We start from the raw sequence: 20387 nt of genomic DNA on the forward strand, positions 1-20387 counted from the left end.
ACAAAAGCCTATTATCCCGTAGGTGTAGTAAAGAAGATAATGCTAAATGGATGCATTGTTTTATAGTAAAAGGATGGCACACATTCGAAAAGGCATCTTGCAGAGGCACCGATAAGAAAGTAGTTACTAGTTCAAGGTTGATACAAGTACCCAGGGTGATGAAGAGCAATTAATACAGGAAAAACTACCACTAATAATTAACCAAATGCTACTTATTTGGATTGTGTAGGAATTGCTGAATTGATCCACCTTCAAGAGAATTTGGTCAACTAAAACTGGGAGCCAAAGTCAGATCACGACAGATAAAACTTAATGAATCAACACAAAAAAGTCCAATTATATTTACATTTATAATACTTAAAAAAAAAGCTTAGAAGAAAAAAAAAAAACACATTTTAAAATAGCTTATTAGGACTTTCCCAGTTAATAGAGGAGAGTCCCTCATTTATAGTTGGAGTTTAGGGCGGTCACACAGATCTTCTCTTTCTTTGGAGGACCCCAAACATCTGTGCATCACATGGACAGCCAATTTATTTAAATGAGCACAGTGTAATGCTTAATTTTTCCAGAGGAGGTGCTGCAGAGAAATTGAACACTTGTTGCTAGGTTTTCCTGCAGATTACAGCGGATTACTGGGGGGGGGGGGGCGGCGACACAGAAGTGGGAAACCCTGTGATCAGTTTATGGTATGGGGACATTGGTGTGCTATGCCACCCTATCAGAAAGCACAGATAGTGGAGTAGGAACTGCTTCTTTGTCAAGACCACCGATATGGGCAGTGATAATGATTGTAGTTGGCCCTGCATAGAACACATAATAATAAAAACAAAGCTGCTCACAAATGTTTGGTCTCTAGACAGGATAATTAATAAGCATTTTATTAGCATGCAGATATGATTCAGCGGCAGAGTCTGAGATTTATTTAGTGATTATAATTTATGGCTCTATCATATTAACGTTCTTTCAGACTTTCAGAGATTACTGGTATAATCTTATATATATAAATTAATTTCTGTTGTCTGTTCTTTAGGCTTTAGGCACAGCCAAACTACTGGACCAATCTGCACCAAATTTGGCACATAAGTAAATCAGGCGCTTTGGAAGGTTTTACACCAGGTTTCAGCTCTCTAGGGCCTACCGTTCGACATATTCAAAAAAAATTCAATACTAAGCAAATATGGCACCACTGGCTTCCACATCAAGGGTCCTCCTCCATATCACATCAGGTGATCCATATTAGCCAATTGAAACTCGCAGGTTCTTCAGTCTTAGCCTCAATGACATACACACAGTTTACACCAGGTTCCCATAACAACCCAGTCATTTTTGTTTTACACCGGGTTTCCATAACAATCCAGCCATCTTTCTGTACTCGCCGCGAATGGACTGCACCTATACTACAGTGAACCTATACTGTATTTTATCATTCTCATAAATTGAACCCCATTCAGACCTACAAAAAGGAACCCTGCACTTAGATTAAATACTCCTGCAGCAAAGCGCATGACTGCTGCCCGAGCTGCTGAAATCCCTCAACAGACCCAAGCTCGTCTCCAGGATGACGAGACACGTCACCGCCAACAGCGAGCTGCTGAAACTCCCCGCCAGACGGAAGCATATAAGTGGGAGAGGACGTTTTTAACCACACACACATAAAACAAACATATAGACCCGTGCGAAGGCAGGTAACACTGCTAGTAGTATATAAGTATTGGTTCTGCTGAAGGCAGGAGCCACTTGGTTTTAACTCTGCAAATGCTCAGTTGTAATGTTGAAGCTGTGGAACCTATGGATTTGCCATTAATGTTCTGTCTGTAAAGGCACATAGACAGGTTTCACACAGAAAACACACAGATAAGGATCAATACACCTAAATTATATGTGGTCTTGTTTTAGGGGCAGGGGGGTTTCCAGTTGTCTGGAAAACTCCCCTGTGACCAAGGCCGGGTGGTCCTTATATACAATTGACAGCGCTGGCGAGGCAAGGGAACCATAAATCCCCTTTCCTGCCATTCGCCACTTTCCTTGTGATGTAGGCATTTTTCCACTGGAGCAGACCTGGTCAGAAGAGACCAGTCCTGCATCACTGGAGGATGGCGTGGGAACTGGGACAGGTGAGTGCTTGTTGTGGTATGTGGAACTATCTACAGGGTGCCCTGTGGGACTATCTACAACTGTGGCATTTTCTACAGGGGCTGTGTGTGGCACTATCTACAGGGGCACTATAGCATTATCTACAGGGGGCAGTATTCGGCAGTATCTACTACAGGGGGCACCATCTGTGGCCCTATTTATGCTGTTTTTTACGCTAGAAGTTGTGGTCAGCGCATATCCACTAGCCTAGCCCTTAATATTAGAGTGCAATATAAAGGGCTAAGCTGGGTAATGCATGCAGGCCAATACTTGTATCATGAAAACCAGAGGGTAACAAGCCATAAAAAGTAAAGGGTAACGGGAGCGTGGCAAAAATAAGTATGATGTGTATCCTCTCCCTCTCTTTATCATTATAGCTTTACAACCACTGGCAGCAGCCAGTACCATGACACATACCATTAGGCGTGGTTTATCATAAACGACTAGGTTTTTAAAGGTATTCAGTAGGAAAAAAATATTTAATGATAAAAATGGGAAGGTAATTGAGGAACAACAATTGTGCAGAGTTTTAAATAGAAATCTGAATACATATTATCTATGCATATATACAGAGTAAAAGCCCGCTGTTGACATAGATGCCTCATAAAAGGTCAAATGCAGAGTTAATTTCTGGCTAGTATGCCCTATAACCACTGGCAAATTCCCAAAATTTCAGCAACAACATATCTATGGGTGCCAGCATACCCGCTGCCTGTGCTTTGGTGGCCCTATTTGACTGTTCCTCTTCTCTCCCCCAAGATGAGAGACACCAGAGATGTTCCACAGAAATAACATATACAGAGGTGATACAGAAGAATATCTGGAAGGTCAAATAAACACTCTGTTGTATACTGGATAGACTAACTAACTGTTTCAAGTAACTATACTGGCCAAAAGGTCACTCTCCGTTAGGAAAGAAAGTGTGAAAAACAAGGTCCTGTTCTTATGATTTGTTTGGAAAGTAATTGAGAGAATAAAATGAAAAATTTATATTCATTCAGGTTTAAGAAAATAGCAAAAATACAGGATAAATACAGGAAAAGGCCAAACTTCGGCCATCTAAAATACAACTGCATGAATATGGCTTGAAAAACAGAGGGGTAATTTGATTCGCTGTAGACCACAGTATGTGACATTGCGGTATGAGGTTCCCTACTGGAACTGGTACGGTGATTTATTTTGCTTCTACATTGAAATACAATGAAAACATGAGATGTAGTATTGAAAAAAAAATTATTCCATGAAATGAATACAAAGATATGCCTACCTTCTGATACAGCATGAGGTTTAATAATGCAGCAGGTACACTGGGTGAATTTGGCTGTGTTTTTTGGTCCATGGCCTCCACTGGATGGAAAGAAAAACTCTAACTCCTAACATTGGTTAGAAGAAAAACATTAGTACAATTCCACATTTTCTAAACATTAAAACAAAACTACAATCTATAACCACAAGCTCTACAGAAACTGAACTCTAGTAGCAGGATGCAATGAGGTTTATTCATCAGCAGCTAGGGCTGGGCAATTAATCAAAGAAAAAAAAACTAATCCGAAATTCAGCGCAATTAACAGACGTCATCTTGCACATTTTGGTTTTATCAATTATTTTTTCCCGGTTTAAACTGTATCTGCATCTTCAGGACGCAGATACAGTTGAATCGAATGGCAGAGCAGGGGACCATAAAGAAGTTATAGGGCATTATACTGTTTGGAGGGCAATTATGGGGGCATTATGCTGTGTGGAGGGCAATTACAGGGGGCAATATACTGTGTGGCGGGCAGCTATGGTGGGCATTATACTGTGTGGAGGGCAGCTGCGGGACATTATACTGTGTGGAGGGCAGCTGTGGGGCATTATACTGTGTGGGGAGCACTGTGGGGCAATATACTGTGTGGGCAGTGTCAGGGGGTATATTATATACAGTAGTATACAGCAGGCTCAGGGGATATATACGAATTCAATGGTGTAGCATGCAAACAGGGGGAATGGCATGCAAAGAGGGGTGTGGTCTAAATAATCGTTCATTAATCGTTATCAAGGTTACACGTTCAATTAATTGTGATTTTAATTTAGGTCATAATTGCCCATGACTATCAGCAACTCATGTATTTCCTGAGATACCCTTTTCCGTAGACTTTGCAAGTTGCAGAATCACAACCAGAGGTGGACCAGACACTAAGGGTGGGCATACACATTAGTCTAAAGTTGATCAAAAAGGACGATTTCAACCAAAACAATCATTGGTCGGGTGAAATTTAACAACAAATGATGGTTTAACCCGACCGATGACAGCCAGTCATTGTCTTCAATGACATTGGTCATGTTTACATTTTCGTCTAATAGTCGGTAGTACTAGATTGTATACGGTGAAGTTGGCCGTTACACGAATGATCATTCCATGAAAGAACGATCCACACTTAAATATTGTCCATTGTCATGTATGGCCAGTTTAAACTACTGTAATGGCCAATGTGGACTAAAATCTGTATGGTTGCATCCGCGAAACGATTGTTTTAAGACACAATTGTTCATTCAACAATTGTCCAACCATCAACGTATTGCTATCTAATGTGTAGGGCCACCTTATAACTGCAATATGCTAAATGCTCCCTGCCCAAGTCACATTCATAGACCAGCCTAAACCTCAGTGCTATAACTCACCTGTTGGATCTTATGGATTTTAGCAAATTTTAAAGAGGACCTGTCACCTCTCCTGACATGTCTGTTTTAGTAAATACTTGTATTTCCCATGAAATAACAATTCTGGAACATCTTTTCTTAGAACTCTGCATTGTGCTGTTCCACGGTTATTCCTCCTAGAAATGTATGAATAAACTGACACTGGGTGATAGCGTATGTTCACACGGCCAAATTACGGACGGAATTTGGGTGTTTTACGCCTGGAATTACGTCCGAAATTACGGCTTGAATGCGTTGGCAAACATCTGCCCATTGAAAGCAATGGGCTGACGTTTGTCTGTTCACACGAGGCGTATATTTACGCGTCGCTGTCAAAAGACGGCGCGTAAATAGACGCCCGCGCCAAAGAAGTGTCCTGTCACTTCTTGGGACGTAATTGGAGCTGTTATTCATTGACTCCAATGAAAAGCAGCGCCAATTACGTCCGTAATGGACGTGGCGTTCAGGCGCCTGCACATGCCGTTACGGCTGAAATGACTGGGCTGTTTTCTCCTGAAAACAGCCCCGTAATTTCGGCCGTAACGGACGTGCACGTGTGAACATACCCTTACCATTTCCCTTGTCAAAGGGGCGTGTCTATACACAGTCTCACTATCAGCACTGATTGGACATTGTCAGTCTGTGTAGGAAAACACCCCCAACTGGTAACACCCAGTTGTCAATTTATTTATAAATTTCTAGGAGGAATAAAAGAGGAAACGCGCAACCCAGAGTTCTAAGAAAAAATGCTCTAGAATTGTTATTTTATTGGGAATATAACTATTTACTTAGACATGTCAGGAGAGACGACTGGTCCTCTTCAACTTAGGCCCCATGCACACGACCGTGCCCGCAATCACGGCCCACGATTGCGGGCACGGCCGGCCGCTGACTGACAGCCGCATTTTCGGGCCGTGCTCCCATACAAAGTATGGGAGCACGGCCCGCAAAATGCGAAAGAACGGACATGTTCCATAATTCCCGGAACATTTCCATGGCACTGACACCCTTCCGTAGTGCTACGGAAAGGTGTCAGTGTTCAATGAAAGTGAATGGCTCCGTTTTTGCGGACCGCAGTTGCGGTCCGCAAAAACTGAGGTTTTTTGCTGTCGTGTGCATGGGGCCTAAATGTTTAAAATAGTCAAAATTGAATCCAATTCCCATCTGCATAAATACGTTTCCATTAAAAATGATAGGAGGAGTTGAGAATTTATTGTGCTAGTCGGGCAACCAGTTTTCCTGTTGTCATCCGAACAAAATCTATCTGGATGCAAATGCAGAGTTTAGACCAAAGATTTTTTATGAATATCCATCTGATCGGGGTGGAAATAAACATATAAACTGTAGCGTAAGTCAACGCCACAGCTGGAAACGGTACATTTTGCTATGGTGACAGTTATTGTGTATCATTTGTGCGCTCCGCTGTATACAAGGATTGTGTGATTATATGGATTGCTATCACCTAAGTCTATGAAAAAGAATGCCGAAAAATTGATTTTGTTCACAGCAACCATGCGGATCCTTGCTTTCATCTCGAGTAACACCACTAGTCCCATTTTTGCTTTTGTTTTTTTAACACATTCCTTACCTACAAAGAATTTAGCGGATAGGCAATATCAATTTATCTGCATATGTGAATGAAGAATTAACCTCAGAGCATGAGCCATGCAACATTCCTATGCAAGAGCAACAAAAAGGTTAAAACCAGCTAATCTGAGCTCTGTCAGCTCACCAATTTATTTGCATTAATCGAAGCATCAAAAATCCTTTCAGGCTACATGGAAAAATAAAAGAAAATTATATATTTTATCTTTGCCGATACATCTTATATGGCTATCAATATATGTCACATGTAGTCAGTAGGACTCGAAATTAAAAGTAGGTCATTTGCAAATCGCTTTTACTCTTGCAACTCTGATCATGAAGAATAAGCTTTTCGGTTCTCTGGGTAAGTGCATAAATTAATATGAAACGTCTTATGAATACACTGAACACTTATTCGACATGAATTTAGTAGGCAAAAATAATGATCATGAGAACGTCTACTATTAATACATAGACAGTATAGATAACTTCCCCAAATATAACTTTTACGTTATGTTTACATTGCTGTGGTTTTTCATGTAGAAATTTTTTATTTTTTTTAAATATAGCCTATAGCCTGGTTTCGAAGACCCTACTAGGGAAATCTGAGCTAATAGAGTGGGGACCCTCATCTATTATCTCTTATCATCGGGTAGCCGTTCTAATCAGAAGGGATTGTCCAAAGCAGACAACCCCATTACCCTACTTAAAAATATTTATACGCAGACAAAATATTTTTCTGTTTGGTCACAAAGAATACTCACTCTGGCAGCTGAAGCAATGGAGTCAGACCCATGAGCTGCATTTTTTGTTCCATCAGTGCCAAATCTGGCTCGTATACTTTTTGGGGATTCACTTCGGGCTACACTACAATTTGTCGGACCCAGTAATTTTCTCCAGGTGGAAACAGCATCATCTCCAATGACTTCCATTGCTACAATTGGTCCACTTGTCATGAAATTGATAAGGTCACTACAAAAAAAAATTAAAAAAATTACTTTTTTTCCCCAATTAATGAGATTTTAAAAAAAAACAACAACTTCTTTCTTCAAAAGAAAAGATGTAAAATACTGAACACATAAATGCCACATAATAACGAACGCTTTAACTTGTTAAAAACATATGAAAACAAAAACGGTCTTCCTGCTAATTTGTGTAGTTCATTACCCAGAGTTACAAAGTATTTTGTACTTAAAGTGGTTATCCCATGATTAAATATTACTCATGGGATAATTATTTCTCTGTTATATTACGCAAAAGATAATTTCTCAATTGGAATTTTAGCTTCAATGTTTGGATCCGGGGTTGGAAACCGACAACGGGTTCCGATTAAATCCCGGGTTCAGCGCCACTTTCAATTTTACCCAGTTCCTCAGGCACTATTACTTTCAGATGCCCGACTTGCGCTCCATTCGTCGTCTCCTGGCACAACACTTGCGGCTGAGGGGGAAATGGGGACGCAGGACGCCCATTCTGACGATCAGTGGAGGTCCTAGTGGTAAAAGCACCACCGATCTAACAGTTATCACCTATCCAGTGGATTGGTTATAACTTCTTGTGTCTGGAATACCTCTTTAATGATAGGGGCATGCTTCTAGGCTTTATGGGGGCACTGATTGGTACAGTTATCTTGTGGGCACTATTACTGCTGACTACAATTACTTTTGGTTAACACTATTAATGTCGGGGCACTATCTGCTTGGCATTATTATTGCTGGGAGCACTGTGCGTGGCACCAATTACCGTATTTTCCGGACTATAAGGCGCACATAAAATGTTGAGAATTTCTCAGAAATAGAAAGTGCGCCTTATAATCCGGTGCGCCTTATATATGAACCCGACAGTAAAGAGAGGGGTTCATACAGGATCCTTTACCTCTATCGTGGGCGGCAGGGGTCGGCGGCGGCATACCACAGCACACACCATGCTCCTCCCCCCCGTGCGCCTATGAATTTATTCTTCACTTGGGTTTTTACAGTATCCATAAATGGATTGAGCATTACGGCCACCGTAATCAGGAGCCACACTGAGTGATACTTACAGCTCTGTAGGATCCTTGCAATATATCTTTGCTTTAGCGTTAACTATACCCACTACCCCAAAAAATGCCTCCTGTTAAGAGACATGCTTATGATGCAGGTTTCAAGCTTAAAGCTATAAGTTATGCAGTAGAGCATGGAAATAGGGCAGCTGCAAGAGAATTCAACATTAATGAATCCATGGTGCGTAAGTGGAGAAAACAAGAAGATGACCTCCGCCAAGTAAAGAAGACCAAACTGAGTTTCCGAGGAAACAAAGCAAGGTGGCCACAGTTGGAGGACAAAATAGAACAGTGGGTTATGGAACAGAGAAACGCATGTAGAAGCGTCTCCACTGTCTCTATTAGACTCAAAGCCACTGCTTTAGCACGTGACATGGAGATCAAGGACTTTCGAGGAGGTCCTTCATGGTGCTTTCGTTTCATGCAAAGGCGTCATCTCTCCATTCGCACCAGAACTACTGTGTGCCAGCAATTACCAAAGGATTATGAAGAGAAGCTGGCCATTTTCCGCACCTACTGCATAACCAAGATAAATGAAAAGAATATCCAGCCAGAACACATTATTAACATGGATGAGGTTCCCCTCACTTTCGATATCCCCGTAAACCGTACTGTTGAGAAAACAGGGACCAGTACGATATCTATACGTACCACAGGAAATGAGAAGTCATCTTTCACTGTAGTTCTCGCTTGTCAGGCTAATGGCCAGAAACTACCACCCATGGTAATTTTCAAGAGGAAGACTTTGCCTAAAGAAAATTTTCCTGCTGGTGTCATCATTAAGGCTAACCCAAAGGGCTGGATGGATGAGGAGAAGATGAGTGAGTGGCTGAGGGAGGTCTACGTCAAGAGACCGGGTGGCTTTTTTCACAAATCCCCATCCCTATTGGTCTGTGACTCGATGCGCGCCCACTTGACCGATACTGTCAAAGCCCAAGTGAAGAAAACTAATTCGGAGCTTGCTGTCATCCCTGGTGGATTAACCAAAGAGCTCCAGCCGCTAGATATCAGCATCAACAGGTCATTTAAAGTTAAATTGCGAGCTGCATGGGAGCATTGGATGACAGAAGGTGACCACACATTCACCAAAACAGGGAGGCAACGCCGTGCGAGTTATGCCACTATGTGCCAGTGGATCGTGGATGCCTGGAAGAATGTATCAGTCTCCAGTGTCATCCGAGCTTTCAGGAAGGCTGGAATCACCACTGAAGAGCCTAGCAGCAGCAACGAAACCGACTCGGATAATGAAGAGGAGGACCCCATGCTTGATGCCGAAATCGCCCAACTGTTCAACTCCGACACTGAAGATGACGGATTTGATGGATTTCTGGTGGAGGAATGAACTGAAAAAGTACGGTAAGGGTATGTGCACACACACTAATTACGTCCGTAATTGACGGACGTATTTCGGCCGCAAGTCCCGGACCGAACACAGTGCAAGGAGCCGGGCTCCTAGCATCATACTTATGTACGACGCTAGGAGTCCCTGCCTTGCTGCAGGACAACTGTCCCGTAGTATAATCATGTTTACAGTACGGGACAGTTGTCCTGCAGTGAGGCAGGGACTCCTAGCGTCGTACATAAGTATGATGCTAGGAGCCCGGCTCCTTGCACTGTTCGGTCCGGGACTTGCGGCCGAAATACGTCCGTCAATTACGGACGTAATTAGTGTGTGTGCACATACCCTTAACGTTTTGATTTGCAATTACAGCTGAACCAGTTGCAAGTTATTGTTAAAAAGTGTAATAAATTTTGACTTGCAGTCTGAGCAATGGTTTATTTAACGGTAATGTGCTGCGCCTTATAATCCAGTGCGCCTTATATATGAAACATGATTGCTTACAAGGCGCTCATAGAAAGTGCGCCTTATAATCCGGTGCGCCTTATAGTCCGGAAAATACGGTACTGTCAGGGGCACTATCTGTACTCGATTTTCTGGGGCGCTATTTGTGGCAGTAATTACAAGTGGAGGGACGGTCTGTTCACAATTATTTTATGGGGCACTATATGTACAAGAGGATCCGGGTGGTGGGACAGAGCTACTGATTATGTGTGACCACTGGCATGGTTCATATGAGGTGGACATTCTGAGAGGGAATTAGCTAAATACAAGTATGTAACAGCAATATCTAGACAAAGGAGCACATTTTAAATAGATTCCAATTGAGACATTTTTTTGTTTTGCCTGATCTAACAGAGAAATTAAATATTTAGTCATGGGACAACCCGTTTAAAGGGGTATTCCCAAGTGAAACATTTATGGCATAGCCCGCAGATATGGCACAAATGTCTGATAGATGCGAGTACTAGCTTTGGGTCCCCCACCTATCACTAAATCTGCCTGGCGGGGTGGCTGCCAGATCCCACTGGAGAATCAATGGAGAGGAGGCCGCGCATGTATTGGCATTACAGAAACAGCTGAGCCTCCCAAAAGGAATGAATGGTGTGGCCATTTATCCTAGGCCTTAATGCGGCAGCCAGCGGCTTCCTCACATAGGGGAAAGGGTTGTTCAGATAGAAGCGGGTCCCAGGGTTTATGGTATATCCCGTTTCAACTGTTTCAATACCCCTTTAACTGCCGGTCCTTGCTCGTATAGCCTTTAGAAAATATGTAAATAAAATGATCAGAAAACTCAATTTCTAAAAAATGGAAACCAAGATAAGACCGCACTTGACGCAACCTCCATCTACCCTATGGCATCTAAGTCAAGATATGGGGGGGCTCTTTTTGGTGGACAGGTGCTTTAGCCGGCCCAGTTGCTTTCCAAAAAAAAAAAAAAGGAACAAAGTGATAAATGGTGAAATCCAATTTAGACTCTTCAAAAGGAGCTTCAATGCTGGAATCTGCAGAAGATAATACCATAGATCGCATTGAGTATAAGGTCATGTACTGGATTCTTCGCAGAAAATTCACAACAATGTAAAGTACGATGCAAGTAAATGTTTTTTTTTTTTGTTTTTTTTTTACATGTTGGTGAATTTTAGGGCATGCTGTAGCTTTGCAAATGTGCAGCTCGTCCTATATTTCTTATGGCCGGTTCACACCTGCCTTGGAGGCTCCAATAGGGGCCTCAGTCGCAGATCTGGCCGAGACTACTGGAAACAATATTGCAACGATACCCCAATGGAAATTTAGAAAACTTCTTCCTGATATAATTAACAATGAATATTAAGTACATACAAATAAATAAATACACACTTGGCTTAGGATGAGCAAAAACAAAATGAATGTCATTCCAAAAACATATTTTTGTTTTGTTTACCTACAGTGGACATCCATGAAGTTGCACTGGAGTTGAACTTTCTAAGCATGCGTTACTCAGGCCGGTTTAACACACATCGTTTTGATGCGTTTTCAGTGGCGTTTTTTTTTGCTCAAAAAACACTGCAGCCAGATGTTAGTTCAAAGTCTATCGTAAAATATGAAAATGCCTACATACACAGCGTTTTGTTTTTTGCCATTTTTGGGGTCAGAGGCATTTGTATCAAAACAATGCATGCTCTAGGTAAGGCATTTTTTCTGGCGTTTTCTACACAGGATTTAAAATTCGCAGGTATAAAATGACACTAAATAAAAATAAAACGCTTGTAAAAAAAACACGTCACAAGAAGCTTGAAATACGTAGCATTTTTTTTACATGCATTTTAAAAAGACAAGTCATTTTCAAATAAAAACTGGGTCAGCGACCAGCTAATTGTCACAGATCTGACAATCAACGGTTATTGCCGGGGCAGGCCGTGTCTATCCATTTACACCGTCGCTGCAGGGGAAATCTAGCATTGAACGCAAGTCATTAATTTGGCCATTTAATACATAGATGGGCTAGATCCACCACCACAAGAGGCACTCTCAAAGAACAGCACTCCATTCTGGCTCGCAGAAGGAATTCCAGACGAAAAGGGTGGGGGCCTCCATGACGTCTATACACCCCAATAGAGAATACCATACGGACATGGTTTCTTGTCGTGAGGCAATCCCTCTTTAAGAATTGTATACAACTCTAGAAGATATTATGATATAAAGATTATGGAATAGAAGAGCAAAGAGGCACTTTGTGCTGACTGGGCCGCACACAAAACATCCTCATGTAGAGGAACAATGTAAAACAGTAATTCTACTACCTATTTTTCGGCTCACTACAGCTCACAAAGAACCTTTTTTTAAAGAAACCTGTTCTCGCTCTTCTAAATATACAATGGACGATCAAGTTTCCTTACTGAAAATCTAGACTTGAAGCATTCAGTCAGTTTACTAAAAAGAGTGTAACATTACATACTTGTCCTTGTTTTGTCATTGGAACGCATGAATTGTTGTAAAACTAACATTTCTGTGCCCTGTAAATAAGGCAAGATGCAATTTTCTGTTATATATTCAAGCTGCAGTAAAGGCAGAATAAAGAAGTGATAGACAGGCTGATTTCAGCGATCCGTTATTTATTGACTAATTTGCCATAGTTTGAGAATTTAGAGGTTATACTTGTGGCGTGCCGGACGCACTGCAGCCTTAAGTCTGATGATATATATATATATTCCCGCTCCCCCACCCTTCAGCCGCTGATTGACACTTTTCTTCCTACGCACAGTGAACAACCACTTTGGATTATTCTAGACAATTTTGTTCCCGTTGATTGAGTAGCAACAACATAATCCACACCACCGTAAAAGATTGTCATCATGTGTGAGAGGAAATAACACAGTGGATACATACAAACTCCTGCAGATGTTGCCATTGGATAGTTTTGAATCCAAGACCTGCAAATTAAGGGCTTATTCACACGAACGTAGAACACATCCGTGTGACGGGCGTTAAAAATGGCCGTCACATGGACGTATATATTTCAATGGGGCCGTTGTTTTAACGGACTGTGAAAAGGGCCCGTTGATAAATAGAACATTTCCTATTTTCCTCAGTTTTCACAGTGCCCTCAATAAACTCAAGTCTATGGGGATCCGTGAAAACGGGTCCCACACGGGTGCAACTGGGACGTGAAAAACTGCCGTTTTTTTCATGTCCGAGTTTGCCACTGAGACATCACGCTACCCATGTGTACAATAAGTCTTCTGGACTAATGAGTTCATAGATTAATTTTTCTAGCCCTCTTTGGAAGACGATTTGACAAAATATATCTTTCGCAAAGAACAATAGGGGAGATTTATTCATAATGGCCTAAAGATAGAGAGCCTAAAGCTATATAAGTGCCAGGCGGAAGATGCACCAAATTTTTCAATGATGTGCACGCTGTTTGATAGATTTGGCGCAAGACTCCTTTCTATACCTTACATCACCTATTGGGTGGTATACTTTGGACCAGTATTTTTTGCCACAAAACTGGTGCACCCAGTGATAAATTTGACGTACTTCACGACTGGACAAATCCACAGTCATATTCTAGGTATGGGACCCGACATTACAAGCATGTTGCAACTCAAGGTCCTTCTGGCACACACATTAATAAGTCCGGCCATCTATATACACGGCAATAAAAAAATAGGCGCACAAAATGCCAGAACCGAGGAGCAAAGACAATAATAAAACTGCCCCGCTATAGCCACTGTTAAGTATGGTGTTGGCAACATTATAGGTTGTTAGTTGGCAAAAAAAAAAAGAGCCAAATACAAAATAATTTATTTTTCTAACAATTTAACAAGCTGAAGACTTGAACTGGTCAGACCGTTCACTCAAGGTCACTAAGGACCTATAGAATGGTCTTAAAAATAATTTCTGCCCTTGAAAAGCATTTTGTGTTTTTCATCTAAAAAGGTTCAAAGTTCTGTCCTGGCTAATTTCTTAATATTAAATGTAAAAGAAGTAAAATGTGTGGATCTACAGGAAAGAGCTGCTGATAAGAATTAAACAGCAATGATAAATTCCTTGAATAGTTTAATATAAGGCAACGCGTTTCGACACAGGACATGTGTCTTCGTCAGGCCAAGCAAGAAAGCTTGACACACTGACTCTTAGAGGTATCGCGGGAGACCAGCACAAAGGTAGACACCATTGTTCACGTGGACAGCCATTCCTGTAATACTACAAATTTTTTGCAGTGGCTGCCGCAGCAGGTACAATCGAGATCAGCCGTTTGCCAGACCGCTTGCTTTGGCAGAGGAGCGGTCCAGTTGTATTCAACTCATTTTCGACAACAATATACCATTATTGCATAGATACTAATGTATGCAATAATAAATAAAAAAGTATGCTGTACTACATAAAAGATGATTTTTTTTGGGGGGGGGGGGGGCAGGGATTGATATGCCATTACTATCAGGCCTGAATAAAGCCTTTCAACTTAATATTTAATAGATGACATGTTAAACTAGCCTGCGTCAGAGTTTGCTATAGGAGTAATTATTCAGACACAAGAATCCCGATGTGGGAATGTTGCCGGTTTATCACGGCTTTTTATGACATCTTTAGTTGTAAGGACAAAGAGTGTATTGTCACCTCTCTGCATGAGTAAAGGACTATGTCAAACTGAGCCCCAATGTCCTCTTAACTTTAGCCTATTAAATATAACTTTGCAAAACTGTCAGCATACCTTGTGCTTAACAAAATTATTATTCAACAGAAACCGCGTCTTCAAACTCCGGTTCCAGACTTTTTAATTATTTACTACAGTGACATTGAACAGAACAAAATGTGTACTAGAGGGCAGTGAAGTTGAATGACATACGTAACAAACTATACTATCATTACGGAGTGTACAGATGGCACTGCAGATGCAAATTATAGAGTGGACTGTGCCGACATCTGCCCTCCGAGACATGGTGAGAAACACTGCCAACCTATGATATTATTAGCATTATCCATTCATTTGTACATCGTATAAGGCTGGCTGTTCCAAGAGAGACTTCCATTGCTGCAAATGTGATCTGTATCGTTAGGCTGCAACAAGTCATTCACTACGTGCACGAGGCATAAATATACATTAAAACCTTAATTGCGATATTAAGTAATTTTTTAGATTTTCCATATTCTCCTTACACTTAGTTGTTTGATTTCCGAAATAATGCTCAGGTAAACAGGAAGGATACACTTAACCCTTTGCCGACACAGCTATTTTTAGGTTTTTCATTTTCTCCTCCCCGCAATCCAAAAGCCATAACTTTTAAATGTTTCCGTCGATATTTTTCGTATGAGGGTTTTTTTGTGGGACAAGTTGTAGTTTTACACGGCACCATTTATTGCACCATATAATGTACTGGGAAACTGAAAAAATTATTTGAGGGGTGGAATGGGAAAAAACGTATTCCTCCATTATTTTTTGGGTTTCGTTTTTACGCCATTTATCATGCAGTTAAAACGACATGTTAACTTTATTCTGCGGGTAAATACGATTACGGAGATATCAATGTATATCGATTTTCTTTTCTATATTTTACTACTTTTACTAGGAATAAAACAAAAATTGTTTTGTGTCGCCCCTATTCTGAGAGCGATAACTTTTTTATTTTTCCGTCAATTGTGCGGTGTGAGGCCCTGGTTTTTGCAACCACTTTTTGTTCAATTTTTGTCAGAAGCAAGGGAGATTAAAAAACAATAAATCTGGGCGTTTTGAATTTTTTTTTACGGATTTACTGTTATATTGTAATCGTTCTGACTTTTACAGATGCAGATATACCAGTTATGTTTATTTTTTTATATTTACTCCTAAAGAAAGATTTGTTTTTTTTTTATTTAATTTTTTTTTATACCAAAAATTTTGAAAACATTATTTAGGCTTCGATCACATCTGCGTCAGGGCTCTGTTCCGACATTCTGTAGGAACGGAGCCCTGACTGACAGAAAAAGAAACCATAGTCGACTACGATATTCACTCCGTCAAAACAACAGAACCCTTGCACAACTGATACAAATGGAAACCATTGGCACCGGATCAGTAACCATTAAAAACGATGGTTTCCGTTTTTAGCAGTCAGGGCTCCGTTCCGATGGAAAGCTCTGACGCAGATGTGAACGAAGCCTTAAAGGGGTTGTCCGAGATGAAATGACTGTGTTAATGCTTGTAATTTATAAATGTAAGTACATTTGTAATATACTTACATTTTCCAAAGTGGCCCCGTTTCCAGATCCTGCCGTGGGGTACTTGACGGGTGACGTCACTCTCTGCACTGGCTCTGCCGCTTTGTTGATCTTCAATTCTTTGCCAGGTATACGACACGTCACTTGTGACGTGCCGTGTATGGACTATGCTGCTTCACAGCCCGTAACGCGCATGCGCGGTCACTGCTGTTCTCGAGATAACAGCAGGGGCCGCGCATGCGCGTTACAACAGAACAGCCCATACCGGGCACGTCACAAGTGACGTGTCGTATACCCGGAAAAGAATTGAAGATCAACCCGGCGGCCTTTGGAAAATGTAAGTATATTACAAATGTATTTACATTTATAAATTACACGCATTAACACAAAGTCATTTAATCTCGGACAACTCCTTTAACTGTTTTTTACTTTTTTTATTAGGGGACTTGAACATGCGATCGTTCGATCATTTGCTTAATATACTGCAATACTTATTTATTGCAGAATGCTACGTTTTGTTCTGGCTCCGATTAATTGGAGCACAAAGATGCTGCCATGACAACCAGCAGCACCCCGCAATCGCGTCCCGGGGAGGGGGACCATGAGCTGTCGGAGGTGACCCTATTGTCACCATCTGAGCTTGGAGGCCAATCACTGCTGCAGAGTTTCGCCATAATGGTCACATGACGTGATGTCATTATGGGTGATGACAAGTCAAAACGGACACCTGAAGGCCAGGACCGGAGAATCTGAAAGGTAAGTATATAACAAATGTCTACTTCTACATCTACAAGTAAATGTTACTTCTACATCTGCTAATTGGTGACAGGCCTTCATACAGTCACGTGGTGTTTAGAGGGAAAACTCCATGTGAATTCTCATCTGTGCTTATGATCTAAAGCCACTGTTGTTTCTCATAGGTTTCTGAATACCAGGCAGAATGTGCACGGGACGTTGCATAGCGACAATCCAGGAATGCATTGGGTGGCAACCACAAATCTGTAAAGCCCTGTGTGTTCTGTTGTCACTAAATCTCCTTCAGGCTTCTTCCATGTAAGGCTATTGGCAACCAATCCTCGCTGCCTCTAACTGTGTCCCACGTGTGACATGCATCCTGCTGCCTAGGCACCGTCTACAGCTTCTCCTGGACCTTTACCTGTACCTTAAACTACACGTCTTCTATTTTCTACCAGTCAATAGCTTGCCAACAGACAGAACTCTAAGGCTCTGTTCACATTGGTGTCATGGCTTCTGTTTATAACGAAAGCCATGACACTGTACCGCTGGATCGGAATAAAGCCTGACAGGACACATTGACTTATTATGGTGTCCATCTAAATTCTGTCAAGGTTTCGGTTGTCCATACAGCACTATTCTTGCCATCAAAAGTAGTGGGAAGACCAAACGCAGATGTGAACGTAGCCTAACAGTTCAGCTAAGCTCATTAAATGTAAAGCACTACATACGGAGACAGAAAGTTTTTCCCGTGAGATTGCTTTCAGTGCCCGTTGCAAAGACTAGAATTTCCCATCAGAGTTAGCTCTGTCCAAAAACCGGATATGACGCAAGAGCTGGTGAACTGGAGTTCAGTGGAATGCGAATTTGTAATTGCAGCTGAGGAATAGAGTGAACCATAAGACATACTGTAACTCAGGATCAGTATAAGACAGATGAAGCAAAGTGTTCACAAAGAGTCTCAACTGTGGTGATAAACCCAACTCTCCCTTACCTGCACATAAGTTGTAGACTATATGGCTGCTTATGCAATACGTTGGCATGTGACGTCAATACATAACACAACATCCAGACGTGGCCTTAGCATTACGTTGTACTTCTCTACAAAAATGTGTGAAACGGGTTTATTACCCATATACACTATGGTGTGGTGTGATTTACAGAGGACTGCATTGTCTCAACTCAGAGGGTTATCACAGTGCATAAAAGAAATAGTTCGATAACTAAAAATTAAACTCTGCTGTATCTGTATTACCATTATCAAAACCGTTGTACGAAAAAGTGGGTTATTTATAGTTAAAAGATTTTCTATTATTTACATGTACAATTTTTTCACTATAAAACACTAACCTGAAAAAAGATTTTGATTGGTGTTCACTGTAGAAGTCCATGGCTTCAGCCCTATAGTGGAAAAGATGATGAAACATTACAATTGCTTTAGTGCTGAAAACAAATGATACACTACGTTAACAAATAAAATATGATCTCCACTAAAAATGTTTTAACTTTTTATTTTCACCTTTACAACAAGTAAAATTCTATAAACTTATATACCATATCACTGCAGCCCAGAGATGCTGGCTGTTACTTTACATACTCTACAGCTCTCATCACTCGGTTTATCAGCCAACAGATATATCCATTGTAGACAGCACTGCTTCAAAGTTGTGGCTCATCATTAGTCCAGAGTAGGGTCTTGGTAGACTGTATGAGATGCCAAGGTTACGGTCTCTCGGAAGAGACTGATTTTCCATGCAGAGATTCCGCTAGTAGGGAGTCTTTAAGGCATAGCTCCCTGGGGAAAAAAAAATTAGAGTTGTCCCTGGTATGACTGATCCGGGTCAAAGCCTTTTCAAGGGTCGGACATTGGCACAAGGTAGCCCCCCCCTATAGGTGGCACTAAAGAGAAAGGGGAAGATTTACTAATACTGTCTAAACAGACAAAATAAATTTATTAAAGTGTGGCATGCTGTATGATTAATTTAATCCAGAATTCTGCCACATGTTAAAGAGTAAATCTGCCCCACAGTTTTCTTTCTTCTGAAGAAGAGCTCTTTTGCATACTTTTCCCAGGGAGCATTGCCTTACATATATCCTGGATCTCCGCAATGGGAATCAGTACCTCCCGAAAGACTACACTATACACAAAGATAAGCCCTTACATGCATCTCCCCTGCCACTCCCTGTTATTGGACTGTTGGTATAGTGTATTGTATCACTTCTCGGCCTTTTGGCTAAGATCAAGTGTAGTACCTGCTCAAGCTGAGGTTAGTAATCATCCCTGCCGGTGGTTGATGGGCAGAACGCCGAGGTGAGGGCAGGGAATCACAACGGTCATCGCTCTGGTGTACGCATTTGGTTTAAAGGTACCATTTGTAGGTGACCAGGCGACCGCCGGATCGAGGTCAGGAGGTCGGGTAGTTTGAAAGCCCGAGTTGCTATGTGCCCCAGGGCTGGTGATCCTGGGGTGCCCTAACTCACTGAGATCACTGGGATCCCACTGAGTGAAGGCACACTTGCACGCACTCTCTTTCACACTATATGAGCACACACCTTTTTTTCTCCCGGCCTTCTGGCTGGGAGATGAGGATTTTTTTTTATACCTGGCGGATGTCCAGGCTGTATCACAGCGCACATCCACTTATTTAATTTTGTTTTTCACTGTGTGTTTGTCATGTTTTGTCACAAGGATTTTGGGATGCGGTGCCCTTTTGGGACCCTCCTGAGGTCTAGGGAGAAAATGTGTGGCCATCTGGTTCAGTTTTCCCCTGCAACCTGGCCTCCCTTCTTCGGAGGGGAAGTGCAACTTTGATGCAAGCTCCTAGGTGGACACTGGGGTGGCAGCCCAGGTAGAAGCCTAGGAGTGTGTTTGGGTCTCCCTAAGCTTCGGCGAGGGGGGGATCATCGATATGGCTTGGAGGGTCGGGGAATGGTTATGCGGGGCCTCTCTCTTTTAAGAGAAGGGATGCGATAGACCGCATCCTTGTGCACTTTTTGTGTGGCACCTCTGCACTTTTTATGCACTTGGGTGATAGAAAGCACGGCTCGGGCTTTCAATAAAAATAAAAAAAAGTTGGTATGGTGTATTGTGTAGAGTTCTTGCTTGTACTTTATGTTATGCTTTTGTGCTACAAAGTATGTGCGTGTTATTTATTGTACTGTTACCCAGCCTGAAGTGCGTTGCAGTACATAGTA

General features: G+C 41.6%; 1 protein-coding gene, 1 long non-coding RNA gene and 1 pseudogene across 6 annotated transcripts in view; 2 read left to right on the plus strand and 1 right to left on the minus strand.

The window, feature by feature from the left end:
* NME7 (NME/NM23 family member 7) overlaps positions 1–20387 on the minus strand; it is a 129010-nt gene that overhangs the window by 49706 nt on the left and 58917 nt on the right. For all 5 annotated transcript variants that reach the window (XM_075853900.1, XM_075853902.1, XM_075853903.1 and 2 more), the window contains 3 exons: positions 18543–18593; positions 7161–7368; positions 3401–3506 (listed from right to left, as the gene is read on the minus strand). In XM_075853900.1, the coding sequence (XP_075710015.1) occupies positions 3401–3506; positions 7161–7368; positions 18543–18593 (365 nt within the window). The remainder of the gene's footprint in view (positions 1–3400; positions 3507–7160; positions 7369–18542; positions 18594–20387) is intronic.
* On the plus strand, positions 15133–18677 carry LOC142743286 (uncharacterized). The gene is made up of 3 exons (XR_012881535.1): positions 15133–15202; positions 16962–17213; positions 17378–18677. It is a non-coding gene; the product is annotated as an uncharacterized LOC142743286 (long non-coding RNA).
* LOC142747573 (U2 spliceosomal RNA) lies at positions 19407–19476 on the plus strand (annotated as a pseudogene).

Source organism: Rhinoderma darwinii, chromosome 2 (genome assembly GCF_050947455.1).
Source record: "Rhinoderma darwinii isolate aRhiDar2 chromosome 2, aRhiDar2.hap1, whole genome shotgun sequence".
In the NCBI taxonomy this organism is placed as follows: Eukaryota; Metazoa; Chordata; class Amphibia; order Anura; family Rhinodermatidae; genus Rhinoderma; species Rhinoderma darwinii.